Source organism: Schistocerca gregaria, chromosome 1, assembly GCF_023897955.1.
Source record: "Schistocerca gregaria isolate iqSchGreg1 chromosome 1, iqSchGreg1.2, whole genome shotgun sequence".
NCBI lineage: Eukaryota > Metazoa > Arthropoda > Insecta > Orthoptera > Acrididae > Schistocerca > Schistocerca gregaria.
Genome location: NC_064920.1, coordinates 196,815,959 through 196,839,991, shown reverse-complemented (window position 1 = coordinate 196,839,991; position 24,033 = coordinate 196,815,959). Strand labels below are relative to the sequence as shown.

The 24,033-nt window shown below is 38.8% G+C and overlaps 1 protein-coding gene across 4 annotated transcripts in view; it reads left to right on the top strand.

Annotated features, from left to right (window-relative positions):
- Window positions 1–24,033, top strand: part of LOC126336544 (zinc finger protein 184-like) — a 167,985-nt gene that overhangs the window by 7,736 nt on the left and 136,216 nt on the right. For 3 of the 4 annotated variants that reach the window (XM_050000367.1, XM_050000386.1, XM_050000396.1), the window contains exons 2-3: window positions 261–500; window positions 1,780–1,824. In XM_050000367.1, coding sequence (XP_049856324.1) covers window positions 261–500; window positions 1,780–1,824 — 285 coding nt within the window. The remainder of the gene's footprint in view (window positions 1–260; window positions 501–1,779; window positions 1,825–24,033) is intronic. The other variant, XM_050000377.1, reaches the window with a different exon arrangement.

The window sequence follows — 24,033 nt, the reverse complement described above, 5'->3', positions numbered from 1 at the left end:
GCACGATATCTCTGTTAGCCCATATAGGTAAGTGTAAGACACCTTCTTTTCTCTAAGTTTTTAATTTTCTTTTTTTGGACAATTGAATGCAATTTTCTCTCAACTTGCAGTATAGTTTATATTTCCTGGGTGATGATAAAGGTTTAATGGTATAAATGTGCGCATATGTGATGGGTGCTGTGTCCGATTGCAAACACGCCCCATTTACGTATTTGTGTTTTTAATTGTGATATTAAAGCTAACCAAAGATCATGTTACAGGTCACACACAGTGATGGACTGCCTTCTCTGATATGCCAGCAATGTTTGAAGCAAGTAGATTCATGGACAGAGTTCAAGCAACAGTGTGATGCTTCTCAGGCAACTCTGAAGGAATGGCAGCGTGCCGCGGAAGCTGCAGCTGCACTGGATTCCTCTACCAATGGTACCCCAGACCGTGTTGTAACTACTGTTTCTGATGTCACAGATCTTGGCAGCCAACCATCCCCTGCTGCCAACAAGGTACTTAGTAATCACATTAACTATTTAGGTGTGTTTATTGTGTTAGTAAATCTCACATCTAGACATAAACAAACAGAATCTTATACTGTTGATGTTAATATTCTTTTTAAGGAAGGCTGTCAGCTGGAGGTGTATGCTTTGCTGAAACAGTCCTTTGTCTGTTTGAAGTAATTAAGAAAAATTAATGAAAAGATAAATCCAATATGAAACTCACAATCACCTTTATAATTTACCATTGATATGCATATTGAGCACAATGCAGCTCAAAACATGAATTGCTACACCCCGATTGAAATTACTTTGTGATTGACTTTTCTAGTTAGTCAAGTGGTAAGGGACAGCCATCATCCAATCGTAGCTCTGTCACCTGTTTTGTAGGAATGTTCAGCATCTTGGAAAGTGTGGTTGTCGCACACTGGGGACACTGACCTTCTGCCCACCATCCTGCCACTGTAATCTGTCAATCACAAAGTAATTTTAATTGGAGTATAGAAATGGTCTCAATTTTTTAAAGGAAAGTGTGGTGTTTCATATCTCATGTTTACATGTTCAAGCAGCTCTCATCACCACTTTCCTTTGGCTTACATTACTGGGAAAAAAACTAAATGCTGTAACAAAAAATATGTTGTACTCAGGTACACCTGCCCTTTTTTCCATAATTTGCCCTCTTTTTAGAGTTAGAATCTCAATTGTGACAGCTACTATATTTTTTTTTTTCCATGCAATATAAGACTGGCTGTTAAGTTGTGAATTTACCAGTGCAATGGAGCAGAACATGATTCAGTTGGAGTTGCATATAATGCAGCTCGTATATCATGGCACCCTACACACACACACACACACACACACACACACACACACACACACACACTCTCTCTCTCTCTCTCTTTCTCTTTCTCTTTCTCCACATACTTATCAGAATGCTACCAGCGATGGAGTATGTAATCACACAGGACCAGCTCATGTAAGAAAAAAATCAATGTTATATTCATTACTAGTGTTCCAATGGTCGTACTGTATGATTACAGCTTGTGATGCTGCCAGTTTTAGTGATGCCTTGTAATACAGGTGACACCAGCTCTTGTACCTAGAATTATAGGTCTGTATTATTTCTCTGAAGCAAAATATTGCATCGTTCATTTGTCATGTGTCAGATTCTGATGTTGCCACTTTATTATTTCACGTCACTTAGTTTGTTATCTACATAATGTATTTTGCTGTTATCCTCTTAGTTGCTGGAGCCTTGTATATTAACTCATTCATACATGATGTTCCATAGATCTCATCACGAAGGAGACACTTCATTGCTGTGGATCAAGTCAAGGTATAAATTAACAGAAGTAGCTGTCAACCTACCTCTGTAAATAATTATAACTGTTAACTTGAATTAAGTTAGTAGAGAAACCACAACTATTGTGAAAGTTCTCTCTTCCCACATTATTCTAGGTAGATGTCATTTATTTTCAACTACTGCTTAATACCTTCAATAATTGCACTCATTATTGTCAGAGAGAAATAATTATATTTTTGCTATGAGAGTGGAGGCCTATTTTTTGTATACTGATACTTTTTCTGTGTTATTCTTAAGGAATTTTTTTTTCAGTCCTACACCTACTTGTGATAGGTTTGTACCTATTACCAGTAATCTGTTTCTGATCACACAGTTCAGCTCAGTTTCTCTAGATTTCATAGAGCTAAATTACTAGAGGAGACAGTCTGCACTTTATAATGTTCTTCAGCTGTGAGTACTTTTCGACTTTTGTCACTGATTATCACAATACCCATTCTTCTGGGTACCACTGTCCATTTGGTGTGGTCATTAGCGCGCAAAACTAACCACAAGATCAATGCTTGTCAATGTGAGAGCTAAGAGCTTACATAATAATTGTTCAGAATCTTAAAAGTTCATATTCTGTAATTGCAAGGGGAGGCCACGATGTCGGGATCACAAATGAGAAAATCACAAGAGAAGTTTTATAAGTCCATTATGTACATCATGTATATGTACAAAGCTGAATACCTGGTCATTCAGTTAGCGTTTGCACATAGCAAGTGGGTCATGGGCAAAGCAGTAGTTAGTCCCACCAATACTTACTTTTTAATCTGTATGTTTTTTGTCAGTGGTATTGTTCTTTAATTTGGCATTTTAGAGGTAATACAGTGAGACAGCCAAGACATTTTCATGCAGTTGTAGTGAATTTTATATGTTACCTGTAATTAAATTTTCAAGGACGAGGGACAGGCTAGGAAAACCCAAGTCAAACCTTGATAAATAACGGGGTGTATATGCTCTGGGATGACCGGGAATACACAGGAATTTTTTCATCCAGGAGAAAACTGGGGAAAACTTTAAGAATTTTTTAGGATTCTGGGTATTTTGCATTGTTTTAGTCTTCAGTTAAATTTTTGTAATTTTGTTTGGTAAGAACTGATAAACAGCAAAATGTATCAAAGGCTTTAGGACGAAGACTATACAATACTTCATAACAGTAAGCTGCTGCCGACGAGCGTGACGTCAAAATTGTTTACATTAAGTTTGTTTGGCCGGTTGCCTGTAGGCTCTCATGCTTGCGCAGTTGAGTTGTGAGTGGGCAGTCCCTTCTCCCGCTTTTGGCTACTTGAAGTATGGTTGTTAGCTGTGTCAGCAGTAGTAACAAGCAGCCAGTTGATCCTGAAAATTTTTTTCTGGTGTGCCCAAGTTGCCAAATTCACAAATGCACATTGCAGTGTGGATTGTACTGGGGAGGAGGTTAATGTCCATGTAAGTCATGTTTACAGTTAGTGATTTTGCTGTTTCTCCTTTGTTTACGCTTCTCAGATAAAATGAAAACAAAATGTATTTCTATGGTTGAGAGCTATCAAGTGAGTTAAAATACATTCACATAATTATGGAAGGCTAACATATGTTGTTCGTTTGTTTTCTGATTTTATTTTATTCCCACGTTTTTGGCAGTCAGTCGCCTTTTAGAACAATGAAGTTATTTTTGTCGGCTTGCTAAATAAATGTGGCTTTTATTAATCTTTTCCCCAAGAGTCAGTCAGTTTATTAGAAGTGAAATGTTTCATTCCCCACTATTGGCGAGTTTCAACTTTTCACTGAATTTCAAGTGAACGTTTTCATCTCTTGGCATGTCTAATGTGACTCTGAGGTGTTTGACTAAGTACCTGCAGAGCCTGTACTCAACGAGATTGTGTCTTTGGTCAAGAGCATGGGATTAGAAGTGGATAACAATGATATCAATGAACTTGTGGAAATCATAGCTAAGAAATGATCACCGAAGAGCTTATGGGATTGTAGTGTGTTTCACAGCAAGAAGTTGTGGCAAGGAGTTCTTCAGAGGAGGAGGAGGAGGGGGGGGGGGGGGGGGGGGGAAGGCGGATGCGGTAACAGTAAAGCAGCAACCTTTTTGAGCAACAAGAGAAATGCTGTGAGCATGGGAGTTGGATACATAGTACATTGGAAATCATCACCCCCCCCCCCCCCCCCCCCCCTCCAATAAAGCAATGGCTACATGCCCTACAAATGTATTTGATGATAATGCTGTGTCACACTTTCACAAGTGTTGAAGTGTCAGTAGAAACAAATGACTATGCATAGCTTCCTAGTAAAAAAGAATTAGTTATGTATAGTGAATAATAAAGTGCATAACACTGTATATATAATTTTCTTTGAATAAATGGCACGGATAAGATAAAACTTTGAGTACTTCTTTTGCATGGAATACCTTGGTAAGAGTAAGATTCTGGAACAAATTATGCTGACTATGCAAGGTTCCACTGTACAAACAAAATGCAGCTCAAACAAGAATCAGGTATGCATCTTCGATGAAGAATAAATATGTTCTAATAATCTTTCAGTACTTAGTGAAAAAATTCAAAGATTTTAGATATTCTGGAACAGAATCTGAGGACCTGTTATGAATTTTCTTTATGACTCAAAAATGTTTACTAAGTATGTGTGACTGTACTGCATTTTAATCAAAATGCAAACTGATTTGGACAGTCTCTGTCCTTGGGTGTTGTCGGTAACTAGCCCCTCTCATCCATTCTCCCATTTTCCAGTCATCATGTCGTACGAATACAGAGTAATGGTTGTTTTTCCCATTTTAATGTAGAAATAAAACTACTTTGTGGGTAGTCCGCCTATCTAACCTTAGTGGAATGCATTTTTAAATTCAGATGTTTTTTAGCTAACACTAAAGCTAATTTAATCAGACTATCCAAGTAAATATGAAGGCTAACATTCAGCTTCTCTTCCATCAAATGTGAAACCGCCTTTTGAGCGTGATTCACTGCTATCCCCCTGACTCGTATTATCCAACAGTCCTGTGTACACAGCGCACTTATTTATAAAAACAACCTTGATTGCTCAGTATGTATACCTTGATTCTATATTTATGCCTTTTGTTTCATATATTGTCTAAATGACAAATTCCCATTCCAAATATTTTATGATTCTAAGATAGGTCTCTTTCTGTGTGGCAACAGTCTGTCGTTGAAATAAATCTGCCTCTCCTCTCAATTATCAGCGGCAAACTGAAGTGACATCTGTGAGTAGTAATCTGTAGAAATCCTTCTTTGTAACACTAGTAGGATGAAAATGCAAACATTCTTGTTTTGTAAATAGATGTTAATGCATGTCATGTTGTTGCTTACGTGAAGTATCACCCAATTTATTTACTGCTGCTAGTGCATTTAATCACAATTATTTGCCCATATCTTCATATTCAGCAGTACCACAAAATATATTTAAAAGTTCTGCATCCACACAGTCATCACTATGCCAACTTTCCGCGTTCTTGAGATTCCAGCTATTCTCCTGTTATCTATGAGCTAACTGTCCTTGTCTTGTATAACATTCAGCTGATGCATCAGAAAAATTTTTCATTCTTCTTACTATTTCTTACTTTTGCAAAAAAATATCCCAGTGTCAGCTGATAATCTTAAAAAAAAAAGTCAAAGATAACTAAGCACAAGTGAAAAGGACTGTAAGCTTGAAAATACTCTGATTATAAGTGTCTGCCACAGACTAATTTATCACGGAAATGCTGACAAGTAGCAACTGCTTTTGGCTCATTGTGACTCTTTATCCTCCCCATGAACCATGGACCTTGGCGTTGGTGGGGAGGCTCAGCGATACAGATAGCCGTACCGTAGGTATAACCACAACAGAGGGGTATCTGTTGAGAGGCCAGACAAACGTGTGGTTCCTGAAGAGGGGCATCAGCCTTTTCAGTAGTTGCAAGGGCAACAGTCTGGATGATTGACTGATCTGGCCTTGTAACAATAACCAAATTGGCCTTGCTGTGCTGGTACTGCGAAAGGCTGAAAGCAAGGGGAAACTACGCCCGTAATTTTTCCCGAGGGCATGCAGCTTTACTGTATGATTAAATGATGATGGAGTCCTCTTGGGTAAAATATTCCGGAGGTAAAATAGTCCCCCATTCGGATCTAAGGGGGGGACTACTCAAGAGGATGTCGTTATCAGGAGAAAGAAAACTGGCGTTCTACGGATCGGAGTGTGGAATGTCAGATCCCTTAATCGGGCAGGTAGGTTAGAAAATATAAAGGGAAATGTATAGGTTAAAGTTAGATATAGTGGGAATTAATGAAGTTGGGTGGCAGGAGGAACAAGACTTCTGGTGAGATGACTACAGGGTTATAAACACAAAATCAAATAGGGGTAATGCAGGAGTACGTTTAATAATAAATAGGAAAATAGGAATGCGGGTAAGCTACTACAAACAGCATAGTGAATGCATTATTGTGGCCAAGATAGATACGAAGCCCACACCTACTAAAGTAGTACAAGTTTATATGCCAACTAGCTCTGCAGATGACGAAGAAATTGAAGAAATGTATGATCAAATAAAAGAAATCATTCAGATAGTGAAGGGAGATGAAAATTTAATAGTCATGGGTGACTGGAATTCGAGTGTAGGAAAAGGGAGAGAAGGAAACGTAGTAGGTGGATATGGATTGGGGATAAGAAATGAAAGAGGAAGCCACGTGGTAGAATTTTGCACAGAGCACAACTTAATCATAACTAACACTTGGTTTAAGAATCATGAAAGAATGTTTTATACATGGAAGAACCCTGGGGATACTAAAAGGTATCAGATAGATTATATAATGGTAAGAGAGAGATTTAGGAACCAGGTTTTAAATTGTAAGACATTTCCAGTGGCAGATGTGGACTCTGACCACAATCTATTGGTTATGAACTGTAGATTAAAACTGAAGAAACTACAAAAAGGTGGGAATTTAAGGGAATGGGACCTGGATAAACTGAAAGAACCAGAGGTTGTACAGAGTTTCAGGGAGAGCGTAAGGTAACAACTGACAGGAATGGGGGAAAGAAATACAGTAGAAGAAGAATGGGTAGCTCTGAGGGATGAAGTAGTGAAGGCAGCAGAGGATCAAGTAGGTAAAAAGACGAGGGCTGCTAGAAATCCTTGGGTAACAGAAGAAATATTGAATTTAATTGATGAAAGGAGAAAATATAAAAATGCAGTAAATGAAGCACGCAAAAAGGAATACAAACGTCTCAAAAATGAGATCGACAGGAAGTGCAAAATGGCTAAGCAGGGATGGCTAGAGGACAAATGTAAGGATGTAGAGGCTTATCTCGATAGGGGTAAGATAGATACTGCCTACAGGAAAATTAAAGAGACCTTTGGAGATATGAGAACCACTTATATGAACATCAAGAGCTCAGATGGAAACCCAGTTCTAAGCAAAGAAGGGAAAGCAGAAAGGTGGAAGGAGTATACAAAGGGTCTATACAAGGGCGATGTACTTGAGGACAATGTTATGGAAATGGAAGAGGATGTAGATGAAGATGAAATGGGAGCTACAATACTGTGTGAAGAGTTTGACAGAGCACTGAAACAAGGCCCCAGGAGTAGACAACATTCCATTAGAACTACTGACGACCTTGGGAGATCCAGTCCTGACAAAACCATCTGGTGAGCAAGATGTACGAGACAGGCGAAATACCCTCAGACTTCAAGAAGAATATAATAATTCCAATCTGAAAGAAAGCAGGTGTTGACAGATGTGAAAATTACTGAACAATCAGTTTAATAAACCATAGCTGCAAAATACTAACACGAATTCTTTACAGACGAATGGAAAAACTGGTAGAAGCCGACCTCGGGGAAGATCAGTTTGGATTCCGTAGAAATACTGAAACACGTGAGGCAATACTGACCTTACGACTTATCTTAGAAGAAAGGTTAAGAAAAGGCAAACCTACGTTTCTAGCATTTGTAGACTTAGAGAAAGCTTTTGACAATGTTGATTGGAATACTCTGTTTCAAATTCTAAATGTGGCAAGGGTAAAATACAGGGAGCGAAAGGCTATTTACAATTTGTACAGAAACCAGATGGCAGTTATAAGAGTGGAGGGGAATGAAAGGGAAGCAGCAGTTGGTAAGGGAGTGAGACAGTGTTATAGCCTGTCCCCGATGTTATTCAATCTGTATATTGAGCAAGCAGTAAAGGAAACAAAAGAAAAATTCGGAGTAGGTATTAAAATCCATGGAGAAGAAATAAAATCTTTAAGGTTCGCCGATGACATTGTAATTCTGTCGGAGACAGCAAAGGACTTGGAAGAGCAGTTGAATGGAATGGACAGTGTCTTGAAAGGAGGATATAAGATGAACATCAACAAAAGCAAAACGAGGATAATGGAATGTAGTCGAATTAACTCTGGTGATGCTGAGGGAATTAGATTAGGAAATGACACTTAAAGTAGTAAAGGATTTTTGCTATTTGGGGAGCAAAATAACTGATGATGGTTGAAGTAGAGAGGACATAAAATGTAGACTGGCAATGGCAAGGAAAGCGTTTCTGAAGAAGAGAAATTTGTTAACATCGAGTATAGATTTAAGTGTCAGGAAGTCTTTTCTGAAAGTTTGTGGCACAACTTGACCAGAAGAAGGGATCGGTTGGTAGGACATGTTCTGAGGCATCAAGGGATCACCAATTTAGTATTGGAGGGCAGCGTGGAGGGTAAAAATCGTAGAGGGAGACCAAGAGATGAGCACACTAAACAGATTCAGAAGGATGTAGGTTACAGTAGGTACTGGGAGATGAAGCTTGCACAGGATAGAGTAGCATGGAGAGCTGCATCAAACCAGTCTCTGGACTGAAGACCACAACAACAACAACAACAACAACAACATCATGACTCTTTATATGTTTCGGATGCACCAAACTTGTTTTCAGGGGTATTATCAGTTCCCTTTTCATCTTTGGATGATCTGAGAACAAAGCTTTGTACTGCTGTCTTGTAATAATGAAGTAATGAGAGTAGTGGTAACCAGCATGTGTGGACATACCAAAGACAGGAAATTGACTGTGTCCTTGTTGAATGACACATTGTGATTCACCAGTTGACACCAGATATAAATCGTGATGGCTGGATGAAGATTTGTACCTCTCTCTTCCCAAATAAAATATATCTTCAGGCTTGCTTCCATATGGAACTGTGTGCTCTGCGACTATATTAATGCAGGGATACGACCCGGGAGATCCGGAAAACACCCGAGAATTTTTTCATCCAGGAGAAAACTGGGAAAAATCATGGAATTTTTAGAATTCTGGGAATTTTTTCATTGTTTTAGTTTTCTATTAAATTCCTGTAGTTTTGACTGGTAAGAACCGATACTCTAAAAAGAGGATATTACTGTATCCCACTACTGCAGAATAATACTTCAACAATGAAACATAAATGAGAGAAAAAAGAGAAAATAACTTAAATTGCAAAGGAAATGCGCCGTATACGATGACACACGCTCCGATGAGTGTGAAGTCACAACTGTTTACATTAGATTAGTTTTAGCAGCTACAAGCGCATGCGCAGTTGACTCGCTTTTGAGTAAGTAGATTCTCCCGCTACTGGCCACAGGAATGTGGCTGTTGGCTGTGCGAGCAGTTGCAGCAAGCAGCTACATGTTACTGGGAAAAGGGGCCCCAAAATTCATATTCTTGAGGGGGGGGGGAACTTGTTTCACAAAGCACCTATCATCCAGCGCAAGTTGGTCTATCGATTGTTCATATGATTTCGAAACTCATCCCTATTGGTTTTTGAACACATTTTAACTTGATTTCTGAATGAATCATAAGTTGATTTTTGAATGCGTGCATGGTGTACGTGATGTCTCTGTCAGGAGAATCCTCGTCGCATCTGGAAATAAACTTTCCGCAGACAAAATGGGACAGGGCTATACGTGCTGAGTGGAGTAAAGCCAAACGAATGAATGCCAATCGCTGTCTTGATTATGTGGTTGATTGGGTTTCCAAATGATCAGCATTGTTACAATTACTAGCGAAATCCATAGATTCATATTACCAGAATGAAAATAAATGATGAACAGGAATAACAGTTGAGAAAGATTACATATTATCTTCTCGGTGTATCAAAGAAAATGAAATTTGGACAGAAAATTTTAGGCCAGATCGCTGCACTAGTAATGACCAGTTGTACAGTCCTGGACTAGCAGCCGCTTAAGTTCTATCCTGGAAGTAACACGGAAAACGTGTTGTACGGACATGTAACAATGCCTAACCGGAGAATAATGGCAGGATAACTAAACCTGTGATACTAGCAGGGTTAGTGAAGATAATCAGCGAACAAATTTTGACAATGGCAGGTATAGCTACAGAATTGGTGATAGGATTGTTTGTTAGAACAAGGAAGAAGAAGAAGAAGAAGAAGAAGAAGAAGAAACGTGGACATCACACAAATTATGGAAGAGTAAGACGATTCCAAATTTATATAAAAATTTTGTAATACTACTTTTAGATCTCATGCTTCAGAAACTGGTGCATATGAATGAAATGTGAAACTATTTCCTAACATAAAGCTTTTTGCTTGTAGTTGGCCCTATAGGCATTTGATATTGGTACTTCGTGAAATATATTATGTTGTGTTATGAAAATGTCCGTTTATGCCAAAACAGTCTTGTTTATTTGGTGTGTCTTGCAAAATTGCTGCAATATTAGAAAGGTGTATTTTGTTTTATCTAAAAGACAGTGACAAAATAGACGTTATCATATTGAGAAACCACACCAGTCTTGGGCATTATTTGTTTTAAAAGTTTTTTTAAGTATTAGGTAACGACATTTATATTTTTCATGTAGCAAAACATATGGCGAACTTTGAGCTCATAGATTCTTTCGCAGAAAGGAAAGTACGCCATGTAAAGCTGTAGCAAGATTAGAGAGAAAAAAATGCTAGGAGCTAAGGATTGAAGAAAGTGCTTGTCTATTGTCTTTATTGCTTGTTTGTATCCTATATTTAATTTTATGTCACACAAAACAGCAAGTTATTAGCTAATCGACAATAAAGAGTGCAAATTTCCTGAACAGTTCTTGTTCTCCCGGTTACAAATCATCCCATCTGCTATTAATTGCGAGATTTTTTTTTTTTTTTAAGAGGGCATGCTGCCAAACCCGCCGACTGGGAGCAGGAATGGCACCACAGGACATTTCAATTTCCACTGTCCTGAATACAGTTTGATAGTATTGATTACGAAATACACACATTTCCATTCCACAGAGTGAAATATAGTGATGCGTGACAGAAGAATGCTGTATGAAGAGGTGTGGCACTGCACTTTGGCACACTGAAGACCAAATAACACGTCTTACGTTTCCTCGAACACACGTTTTATGTTTCAGACTTTTCAGAAAGATGTGCGCTACAAGGTGAACATATATTTGAAAATTCGTTTTTTTTTTTTTTTTTTTTTTAACCCGGTTAGCAGATATTGTTGATCGGGGGCTGATGGCGCAGAGCAGTCTGAGTAGTAGTGGGTAGTATCCATGTGATCCGTGTTTACATTTAGTGATTTTGCTGTTTCCCCTTTGCTGACTCTCACGTCAAATGAATAAAAAGGAGATACCTGTGGCTGGGAGCTATCAAGTGAATTAAAATACATTCACATAATTACGGAAGGCTAAAATATGTTATTAGTTTCAGATTTAATTTTTTTTCCAAGCATTAAATGCCTTGCAGAACAATTAAGTTATTTTTGTCTGTTTGCTATGAAAATTTGACTTTTATTAGCCTTTTCTGCAGAGACAGTCAATGTAATTGAAATGTTTGATTTCACAGTATTGGCTAGTTTCAACTGTTTACTGCATTTCAGGTACACATTTTCATTTTCTAGCACGTATGGCATTATGTCATAATAAAGAACCAAACATGATATAATACAGTACTGATGCTCCAAGAAAATTTACATCCCGAAAACCACACTGAGTAGCTTCATATCAGGTCGAGGTCTACTTCATTGGGAATCTGGACACACGAATATGCACTTTAAGTATGCACTTTAAATGTGCACATTTTAGTATGGTCCACGAAATTCCGATGCTCTTGGAGTATCCTCTGACGTCTTGTTTCTTTTAAGACATAATGTATGATCTTTCAATGTTTTACACGTACATACATACAGGCTTCCTATGTCATGGTAGCTGCGCAATCGCGGTGTCACCTGTTACCTGGCACCTGCTGAAACGAACCTGTTTCTAACAAGTCAGGAGAAATATAGCAAATGGTAGTTTGAACAGAGTTACTTTCAGAGTAAATATCCTTTAACGTAGGTTGAACTATGTGCAAGAAATGTACCATGAATTTCTTAAATTACAGAGCGTTTTACTCTAATTTAAAAATCATCATTTTGATGATGAGCCATTTAAAATAATTTCGAACCCTGAAGATCAGACATTTATTTTACTTTTACTGGCACATTTATGTGATATATCTTAAACTGTAACACGTGCAGAAAAGATCAACATTGTATGCGAAAGCTTAGCTCTTACAGCTTATTGACCTTAGAGACCAATACTATATGTGAAAGCTTTGCCTTTCTTGTAGAAACACTATGTCTATTAATGTAAACTATTAACCTTCCCAGTTGTGTGTTCATGCTACTTAACAGTGATGTTTCTGTTGGCTGACTACATCACATGTTCTACACTCTGAATATCCACTGTCATCGACTGGCGAGATCACTTGACATGAGTTATGAGTGGCTTACAAAAGCACATCACAATCTCGATTTCGGTGATTAGGAAAGTAACATGCGGTGTTTGGTGGAATTCCAATGTATACTTTCGTAATACGAAAATACGCAGTGTACATGTTGCTGCACATCAAAGATATTTCCAAAACGTGACTTTTTCCCTGAGTTTCGTTTTCCAAAGTGCCGGGAAATTCTACACCGTGTATAAAACAATAACCATTCAAAGGATTGATAAGTTTTGCAGTTTTGAGGGAAAATATATTGCCACTTAACACGGAAAAAGTGTGTTTTCACCCGGGACAAAGTGTATTGTTAACCAGTAAATCCGGGAACTTTTTTTTCCTTGTCTGTGTATACACCCTGTAATGACATAAGAGATCGGAAGGGCCAACTGCAGATTGCTGCTAACCGTGCTTGCCAAATCATTTATGTATACAGAGAACAACAGCGGTCATATTGCACTTCCCTGGGCACTCCTGACAATACCATTGTCTCTGATAAACACTCGCAGTCGAGGACAATGTACTGGGTTCTATTACTTGAGAAATATTTGAGCCACTCAAATATCTGTGAACTTATTCCATATGCTCGTACCTTCATTAACAGTGTGCAGCGGGACACAGTGTTGACATCTTAAGGAAATCTAGAAATATGGCATCTGCCTGCTGTCCTTCTTACATAGTTCACAGTACATTGTGTGAGAAAAGGGCAAGCTGAGTTTAGCACGACAATGCTTTCTAAAATCATGCTGATTCATGGACTTATGCTTCTCAGTCTCAAGAAAGTTTATCATATTCAAACTGAGAATATGATCAAGGACTCTGCAGCAAACCAAAGTTAGAGATAATGGTCTGTAATTTTGCAGGTCTGCTCTTCTACACTACTTATATACTGGTGTCACCTGTACTTTTTTTACAGTCGCTTGGGACTTCGTGCTGGATGAGAGATTCATGATAAAAGCAGGCTAGGTAAGGGATAATGCCATAGAGTACTCCTTGTAAAACAGAGTTCTTCTTGTAAAACCAAATTGGGATTCCATCTGGACCTGGTAATTTATGTGCTTTCAAATCTTTCAGTTGTTTCTCTATGCCAGGGATAATTATTACTATAAGGTCCATATGGGAAACTGTCTGATGTTCAGATGATGATATATTTGTATGATTCTCCCGTGTGAATGATTTCTTGAATGTCAAATTGAAAACTTTGGCTATCGTTTTGCTATTTTCAACTGCCACACCAGACTGGTCAGCAAGAGACCTTCGCAGATCAGTTCATATTTACCTATATGGCATTGTAGTGTATTAAAAGTAGATTTTTTTTTTTTTTAAAGTTAGGTACTTGGGAGTGTCTCAAGCATGAGTATTAGTAATTTAATTCATACTGTACTATGTGTTTAGATGTGTAAACCTCATCTCCAAGTAGTTATAATTTGACATATGATTCACAGTGTCTGTTTTAGTGGCCATCTGAGTGATATTGTTATAGTGTTGCAGCAGAAATTACTATCATTACAAAGTGTAAATGAGTACTTCACTGTGAGCATGTTGCAGCTACAGTTGAAATTTGATGTAAATAATTGCATTTGACTGAAAGCCATGTCCAGGCAAACAGCAAAGTGACTTATGCCCTTCCACTCTCTGTGTTTCTGAAGAAATTAATAAGTATCAAGTTGCTTCACTGAAGATACATGTGTTAAGAATATGCATATTTTTGCTTGATAATTGGAATATTTCAAACAGATTCAAGGTGCTGAAACTTAAATCTTGCTACATATGAAATGTTTTTGTGGGTTGTGGATTAAAAAGGTGTGTGTGTGTGTGTGTGTGTGTGTGTGTGTGTGTGTGTGTGTGTGTGTGTGAGCGCGCGCAAGAGGGATAGAGGGGACGACGTGGCTGCCCCCCACCCCCCTTACACACACACACACACACACACACACACACACACACACACACACACACACACGAGTTACATTTTGCTCATAATACTGAACAACCTGAAAATGGTAGATTTCAAAATGTTTCAAAATATTGTGCAGCTGTATCTTTTCGTTTCTGTTTTGGAAAAAATGGAGAAATGTTATCGCTGTGCTTTGACAGGAAAGTGATGTGCCTTTCCAGCAGGACAATACACATCCACGAACATCTTTTTTTTGTGATGTAAAGTGCTTTTCATGGTGTACAACCACCACTGTGGCCAGTGAGGTTATCAGATCTCTCTCCAATTAACATATATGGGACTTGGTGATGTTGAAACTTAACATACTCTTTCTCTAAGCCCTGCAAGGACCGTTGCTAAATTTAAAATAATAATAATAATAATAATAACATACACAAGATGCTTGGGAAAATCTATCACAGGATGCCATTGGCACCTTTTGATGCTTTATATGCTTTGCCGCCAGAGGGGGCACATATCGTATTGGGTGCGACTGTTGGGACATCCTTTCCTGTGACTTCTGTTTCATTTCTTGAATTTGTTGTTATATACTCCTACAGTGATTCGTCATTACACTTGTCAGTAAACAGAGGGTGTTGCATTTTTTCCCCTTGGCAGTGTAGAAACAACTGCTAGACACTGAAACCAATTACATGAAATGTTGTTTGGTTAAGTAATAAAAAAATAAATGAAAATAACATTCAGTCAATAAAGAGCCCCCAATAAATACTGTTGTCTAAGAGACAAGCAACGGAGATAACTTGAAATGGCTAAAAGCCACAGAGTGGTTAATTTAATAGAATCTGTTGGTGTTACTGACGGATGGAATGTTTTCTCGTTCCCTGGCCTTATTGAGAATTTCTTTTTCACATACTGAGAGACAAGGAGATTCTCAGGGAAGAAACATTACACAGTTTCATCCTCTATGAATAGGTGTGCAAAAGCGATAGTAGCTTCCAGTATGTAGTGAACTCGGATACAGTCATCAGTCACAGAAGTGAACTGCCTAAAAACATACAGCATATTGGAAAATTTAATGAATTGAGGCTCTCTAATAGCTGCCCAAAATCCTTGTAATAGACCAAATGCAGTAGTCATGAAAGTACACTTCCATTTGGAGATCATCATGGCTCAGTTCCGAGTCTGTTCATTCAGATTTTGTCCCTCTGCATCACCCCCTCCCCCCTTTCCCCTTCAAATAGTTTATTGCTTTAGATAAACGAATGGATGATCATTTTGATTTCCGGACAAATCTTCAATCATCTCATTGATACACTGTAATGTAACTGGTCAGATAAAAAAAAATATATACTGACCAAGCAGTGGCAGAACACAAATTTAAAAATTTAACTAGGCAAGCTTTCACAGCCAGTGGCTTTTCCTTCAGATAGAAGGTTGATGGGGAAGGAAGAGGGGTGAAGGAAAAGGACTGAGAGGTCAAGGGAAAGGGGTAGATTTTGCAAAAGTCACTCAGAACTGCAAGTCAGGGGGGACTTACCAGATGGGATGAGAACGAAGACTGATTGTTGGAGACTGCACCGGACGAGCTTTGAAAACATGAGAGTTTAAAGAGGGAATGTGGGGTAATATGCAAGACAGAGATGTAAACATTGTGCATGAGTTAATAAGAATGAAAAGCTAAGTGCATTGCACATAACAGAGATGGGAGGGGTAGGCAAAAATAGACAGGTAAGAAAATGAAAATGTAGAAAGCTTAAACGGAGTGAAGAAAGCAGTAGTTACTGTGAAGAAATGCTGAGATTGAAGAAATTAATGTAAATTAAGGCCCGGTGGGTGGTGAGAACCAAGTTCCTAGCTGTTGAGTTCTGAGAAACTGGTGCCTGGGGGAAGAATCCAGATGGTGCATGTAGTGAAACTGGCATCAAGGTCATGATTGACATGTTGTAGAGCATGTACGAGGTGTGTTCAAAAAGTAAGGTTACTTTATATTTTTATAAAAAAAATATTTGTTTATTCAACAATACTCATGTTGTCCCCTTCAAAGTAATCCCCCTCAGATATAATTCCATTGTGTCAACACTTCTTCCAATTCTTGAAGCACTTCTTATAAGCAGTTTTTGGTGCAGCCTTTAGTACTTCCAGTGATGCATTTTTATTTCCTCAGTCGTTGAAAATCTTCGCACCTTCATAGGTCTCTTCAGTTTTGGGAACAGGAAATAGTCTGAGGGGTCAAATCCTGTGAATATGGTGGATGGGACAAGATAGTCGTATTGTTTTGGCCAAACAATGTCTCACAAGTGACAATGAATGACCAGGTGCATTGTCGTAATACAAAAGCCATGAATTGTTTTTCCACAATTACGGACGTTTCTTGCATATTGCTTCTCGTAAATGGCGCATAACATCAAAGTATTACTCCTTATTGACTGTACGACCATGAGAGAAACATTCATAATGCACTACACCATGGTAATTGAAAAAAACAGTGAGCTTAATTTTGACATTTTATTGAACTTGGCGTGCTATTTTCGGTCTTGACTCTCCGGGATGCTTCCATTGGGATGATTGGGCTTTGGTTTCGACATCATAACTGTAAACCTATGTTTCATCACCAGCTATGACCCTTTTGAGCAAATCGGGATCATCATTGACATCATTCAAGAGCTCCTGATTAATGCTCATGTGACAGTTCCTCTGATCAAAATTGAGAAGTTTTGGAACAAACTTCGCTGACACACGTTTCGTGCCCAAAACATCCAAACGAATTGCATGTCAAGAGCCTACCAATATGCCAACATCCTTAGCAACTTCTCTTGTGGTAATCTGACTATTTTGCAAAACAATTTTCTTCACTGCTTCGAAGTTATCATCTGCTGTTGATGTGCTAGGGCGTGCAGAGCGAGGTTCATCATTGGCATCTTCCCGGCCATCTTGGAAGAGCTTGTACCACTTGTAAACATATTATTACTTATAGCAGACTCACTGTATGCTACTGTCAACATTTCAAGTGTTTTGGAGCACATGATTCCATTTTTCACGCAAAATTTGATTCAAATTCTTTGCTCCATTTTTTTATAATAATTGAAAATCGCTGAGCACATTTAAACACATCTAACCTTTCTTTAAAAAATAAATGAAGTATGCTGTAAACTTGAAACTGTGAACATGTGTTCAGGACATGTGTACCAACATCACAAAAAAAAGATTGATAATAGAATATATTTTGCGTGCGCAATTTGAAAAGTCACCTTACTTTTTGAACAGCCCTCGTACTGCAACAGGATATTACATGTTGCCAGATCGACCTTCTGCCTGTACCCATTCATACTAACCAATAATTTGGTGGTAGTTACGCTGATGTAGAAGGCCAAACAGTGTTTACACAGCTGGTAAATGTCATGTCATTTCACAGGTGGCTCTCCCGTTGATAGTCTCTGTTTTGCGAGTTACAAGGCTGATACAGGTGGTGGTAGGAGTGTGCATAGGGCAAGTCTTGCAGCAGGAATGGTTACAGGGGCAGGAGCCATTATGTAGGGAGATAGATGCAGGAGCAGCATAGGGTCTGACAAGAATATTGCAGATTGGATGGACAACGAAAATCTATTATAGGTGTGGTGGGCAGAATCTCGGACAAAATGGATCTAATTTCAGGGCATGATTTTAGGAAGTCATGGCCTTTTCAAAGTAGCTGATTAATACATTAGAGCCCGGATAATACTGAATGACAGGGGTGTGTTCTGAACTTGTTTTCTGGAGGGATCAACAGTAGCAGGATTGGATGTGATGGCCTGGGAAATCTGCTTTTGAACTACGCTGGTATGACAATTGCGCCCAGTGAATGCTGACATGAGAGTGGTGATGCATTGCCGTAAAAAGTGTGCATCCAAATAAATAAGTTTGCTTTGAATCCCAAGACTATGGGAAGGAATGTTTGACATGGAATGGATGGCAGCTGTCAGAATGTAAGTATTGTTGTTTTTTAGTAGGTTTAATGTGGACAGTAGTGTGTAGCTGGTCTTTGAAGAGGATGAGATCAATATCAAGGAAAGTGGCACGGGATTTGGTATAGGACCATGTGAAATTTAATTGGGAGAAGGTGTTCAGAGAATCTAGGAATTTTAACTGGTCAGTTTCACTATGAGTCCATATGGTGAATATGTCATCAATGTAACTAAACCAAACTAGGAGCTGAAGACATATGGATTTCAGGAAAACCCCTCCAAGTGATCCATGAAGAGAATGGTGTAGGACATCCTGGTTCTCACTGCTTGTATCTCTGCCCCTGAAAGGTGAAGTAGTTGTTGGTAAGTGTGAAGTTGATTAAGGTGAGTAGGAAAGATGTCATAGGTTTGGAATCAGGTGGTTGCTGACTGAGGAAATGTTCAGCGGCAGACAAGTCATGTATGTGGGGGATGTTGGTATAGAGGAAGGTGGCATAATTGGTGACAAGCAAGGTGTGTGGTGTGTAGTGGGACGTGTGTTCTGCCACTGCTTGGTGTGTAGATTTTTTTATCTATCCAGTTACATTATTTTGTCAAAAATGATTGTTTTCCTTGTCATTGATACATTAGATAGAATATACAGGGAACATGGTATGAATTGTTGATTAGCTGTAGACAAAATACCAAAAATATGAAAAGAGCCAGGAAGGAGAAAAACTGGTATGTAATTCGTAAGGGGAGTACATACGTCCTGTACCTACAGTGCTAAATTTGCAATATTTGTAACCCATTATCTCAGAACTGTTGACAGAGGTCTGAAATTTTTTTGATTACTGAACCAGAATCATAATACATAGACAAATAAGTAGTTTTTTAAAATTTATGTTCAATTTTTTTCTTAAATCTGCTTTCGCTTCTGCAAGTAAAAAACCATTATAGGTAGAAAGTTTTGGTGCTTCAGCAGCAGTATACTAAGAGGTAACATAGTGTATAATTAGATATACTTGTCTTTAATAATTCATGAGGTAATGGGCCAAACTTTTTTAAAAAAAAGGTAATTTTCAGGAAATCAAGGTTAAACTTTTCATTTGATATTAACTCGCCTATGGAGGCATGCCAGCTCCTAGAATCAGCCATGCCCATAATCATCATCATCTGGATTCTGTTCTTGATCATCCTGCAAACCTGAAAGCTACTTTCTTTTCCTGCCTCTTGCTGCTTTAGTCATTTCCTCTGCTGCACTCTGGGCTTTCATTATCCTAAGTCAATCCATTTGCTGGAAGGCTTGCGGTGTGTTGGCTCCAGGAGTGATACCTAGTACCTTAATTCTTCTCTTATTACCATCATTAAATATTATCACAGCATCACAAAACCCAAACATAGTTTTCATTCGTACAAAGACATTGTTTGGTATGTGGGTCCAAATGGCTTTATTGAAAGATTCATTTGGGTTTTGCGTTCGACCATAGACACATTTGGAAATGATGTCAGGATGAGCCACCACTTTGTATATTGGTTTAATAGCTTCCATCACTGCAGATGGTATGATATACTTTGGTGGATTTGTCAAGTTTAGATTTGCACATAATATTTTAACTGTAGTTGATCCTTTACCTAAGCACCTCATTCCATACCAGAATCTAACATTGCTCTCAAACAAATCATTCATGCACTTTTGAGAAGTCCAAAATGAAGTAAAGCGCCTGCAAACTTTGCACTGAATAACAAGTTTGTTAGCAAGTCTAGTCCTTGCAGATGTGTCCTCACAGATGTTAATTTGCCCACCACAAACCTTAGATGAGACAGCATCTTGTAAAACTTATCCTTACACACACAAATCGAATAAAGCAACATAAATTATTTACAAGACCTTCTTTGTGAATAAAGAAATCCGCACAGTTTTCAAGTTTCCTCTTCGAAGTACTAGTGGGCGTGTTCTTATCATGTGTCTGTGATTCAGATGTATGTTAATTTTCATGGAAACATCGCTTCTTAAAATGACCATTACTTTTCATTATGTTGAAAAGAGGTATAAGAATGTGTAATAATGCACCAAACCACCGTAGTGACAGTTCAAAACCTATAAAACACTACATCCTTAAAGTAACTCCACAAAATGCATGTGCAATTGCACCATTTGTGTTTACACACTGCGTCCTACATCGTAGCACAAACATTAACATGAATTCAAGGATTAAATAGCTGAGAACCACAGCCTTATAGATTGAATAGTTCCGGAGGTAGAGATACTTAAGGAAGTCAGTGCAGAATGGCCTGATTTTTCTACACAGGCACTTATTTGGGAAAGATCAAACTTATTAATTGATAATAATCAGAAAATGTCACTCTTTGACCAGTTTCACCATATGTACTCCCCTTAAATTACTTAAATTCTGGCAGTAGTTCCCTTGACAAACTTAGTGAACACACAGCATTTTATGGTTCCATTTGGAAATTACGCTCTTAGTATTTATGGCTTGCTGCACACTTCAATTTGCAGTGCAATCAGCCTATCATTTTGTTCTCCAGCTCTTGAGGGCTCAAAGCAGTGAGAACTATAAGTAGATTTGCAGTGTAATAACGACTTGCCATGTGTTATTTCTGTTCACTTGTTGGAACAGCCACCCAAATAGACAGAACCAAGATGGATCCTTTGAGTACTAAATAGTGTCGAGAACAACATGGTTTATATCAGCAACTCGATTCACTAAATCTCTGAACTATCGGTGTCATCCTGCCCCTCTCTGGGCTCAGTTAATTGCTAGCAGTTCAAACATATGGCAAAAAATGGCACCCTTTAGGGAAATCTTTTTAGGTGATAAGAAGGATCACCTTGTGCACTCATTGTATATGCTAGGGAGCCTCATTCTTCCAGCAGCCATGCAAGCAAGGTCCAACCAGCTGCAGTTTATAATGTACATTTTAAGGAATCATGCCTGTCATCTGGATTTGGAAGTCATATTGGGATCATTCTGACTGGCAGAGAAAGTTGAGACTATACCTGCCTTGCTTGTGGAATTTGAACATAACTCACAATTTGTAACCTTGTACCCAGAAATGATATCAGTTCCATCTGCCACAGGGTTGAAATTGTTATATGTCCTTAATCTGGAAAATTGTCCCCTTAAAGTAGATAACTAGGATAAATAGGCAGTAGGGTGCTATCTCAAGGGAGAACTCGAAACATTTAGCTTTGTGTGTGTGTGTGTGTGTGTGTGTGTGTGTGTGTGTGTGTGTGAGAAACAGGCTCAGGTTTAGATACGTACCCAATAGAACAGCACACAATGGGAAAGCACTGCACGGTTTACACTATCTGTAAAGAGATGAGTTTTGCTTAATACAAGGTGGATTCCATAAGTAATGCAACCAATTTTTTCATAACAGTATGATACACCACCGTGTGTTCTAACCTAATGGACTAGGTGGAGAGAGGTGTTAGTGTCACAGTGCATCTGGTCTCAGTTGCCTCTTAAGCTGCTGGAGGTGGTGTTTCAAGGCCTGTTCCTGTGAACCCCATTTTGAGATTATGTAAAACAGTGCAATAGATTCAAGCAGCTGTGCGCTATCAGATTTTGTGCTAAACTTGAGAAGTCTGTCACTGAAACATTTCCAATAATTCAGGAGGCCTTTGGGAATGATTGCTTGTCCAAATTAAAAGTTCTCCTTTGGCAAGGAGGGCTATGGGGAGGTCACTGCTGAAGCCTGCAGTGGTCGTCCATCAGCCTCCTGAATCAATGAAAGTATGAGCTGAGTGCATGATTGTTTGATTTCAGACCGATGGTCAAGCCTTCAGTGATGGCAGAAGCTCTAACCACAATGAAACCATCTGCTTATCGGTGTGAAACCAAAGGTTTGAACACGAAAAGAGTGTGCGCCAAGGTGGTTCCAAAAGTGCTGACCCACATACAAAAGGACATGAGAGTGCTCCAGTGCCAATAACTCTTGACAAATGTGTGAAAATGGTCCTAATTTTTTAAATTCAGTTATCATCGGCAGTGAGTCGTGAATTCTTGATTGCGACCCGGAAATAAAAAGACAAAAGTTCAGATTGACACACCCCATCACCACCCCACTCAAAGAAGGCAGGCATATGCAAGTCCAGGATCAAAACCATGCTCAGTGTCCTTTTTGACATCATGGGTGGTGTCCACCATAAATTCATAGCTACTGGGATTACTGTGAAAGCAACTTGCTACTTGGAGTGCTCAGAAGTCTGAAAAGGATTGTTATTGCCGAAGCAATGTCAGGTAAGATAGTAAACTGAATCATGACAATGTCCCAGCCACTGTGTCTTCGTTGTCAATGATTTTGGCCAGGATCCACACCTTACTGCTTTCTCACCTTCCCTACAGTCCTGATCTGACTCCCCTAGGAGATTCCTTGCATAAATGGAGGCCTGAAAAAATAACATTGGGACATGATTGAATACATCCAGGCTCGTTTTCATTGGCTCTAAATGACATACCAGAGAAGGTCTTCCAAAAGTCTTTCCAGGCCTTGAAACACCACCTCCAAAAGTGTATTGATGCAGCATGGCGCTCTCTCAGAAATTTTTGACTTATTGTATGACTGTTCAATAAATTATTTTTTTAATGAATTTCATTGCATTACTTATGGAACCCACCCTGTATGTGTAAAACAAAGTGTAAGACTGTAGACATGAAGGTGCTGAATGAAATGCATTTGACTGTCAAGAGGGAAACATGTGAAACCTTCAATGACCTTTGTAGCGTAGTCTCTTAACTATACATGCCGTGCCCATCAGTCGGAAGAAGGTATAGATCACACCCCTCTACAAGAGGGTGATCTCCAAAATGACCACCCAATATAATTGACATCCTTCTGTTGAGTATAAGAACATGTTGAATTAAATGTAATGACTACCTTGAAAAGTATCTGTTTCCACCCGAACCCACATGATTTTGCGGGTTCGGTTTTAATTTTTTTACGACAAACTGAATCTCTTGCCTTGCTTCCAACCGACCTGCAACGATCGTGCAGGTTGTGCTCTAAGCGTTTCTTATGTTTATTTTGCCATTCAGTGCCAACAGATTGCAGCACATGTTGTTTAAGTTGATAGAGAAATGAGCATTATGCCGGCGCCTGGTTAGTAGCTCATAATTAAGTTAAATTGAATTGTTTCGGCGATTTGCTGGATCTGGTTATTTGTAATAATGTGTACAACGTTTTGATATTGACAATTATTAGTAACTTAATATCTTTGCACAGTAATTGTGTGTTAAATTTGTACTAGCACGATTGTGCGTGTTGTTGACACTGTAAATTCATCCTCGGGTGGGTGTTGTTGATTGTGTCATTAGCCTCCCTATATTACTGCTTTTCATGCAGTTTTGAATGGGGAAGTTTTTATGGACATTCTCGTTATGGCCGGCCGGTGTGGCCGTGTGGTTCTAGGCGCTTCAGTCTGGAACCACGTGACTGCTACGGTTGCAGGATCGAATCCTGCCTCAGACATGGATGTGTGTGATGTCCTTAGGTTGGTTAGGTTTAAGTAGTTCTAGGGGACTGATGACCATAGATGTTAAGTCCCATAGTGCTCAGAGCCATTTGAACTATTCCCATTATGGTATGCAGGTTTATCAGACAATCAAATCCGTTCCCTATTAGAGGATTCGGATTTGAGTGGCATTTCGTCAA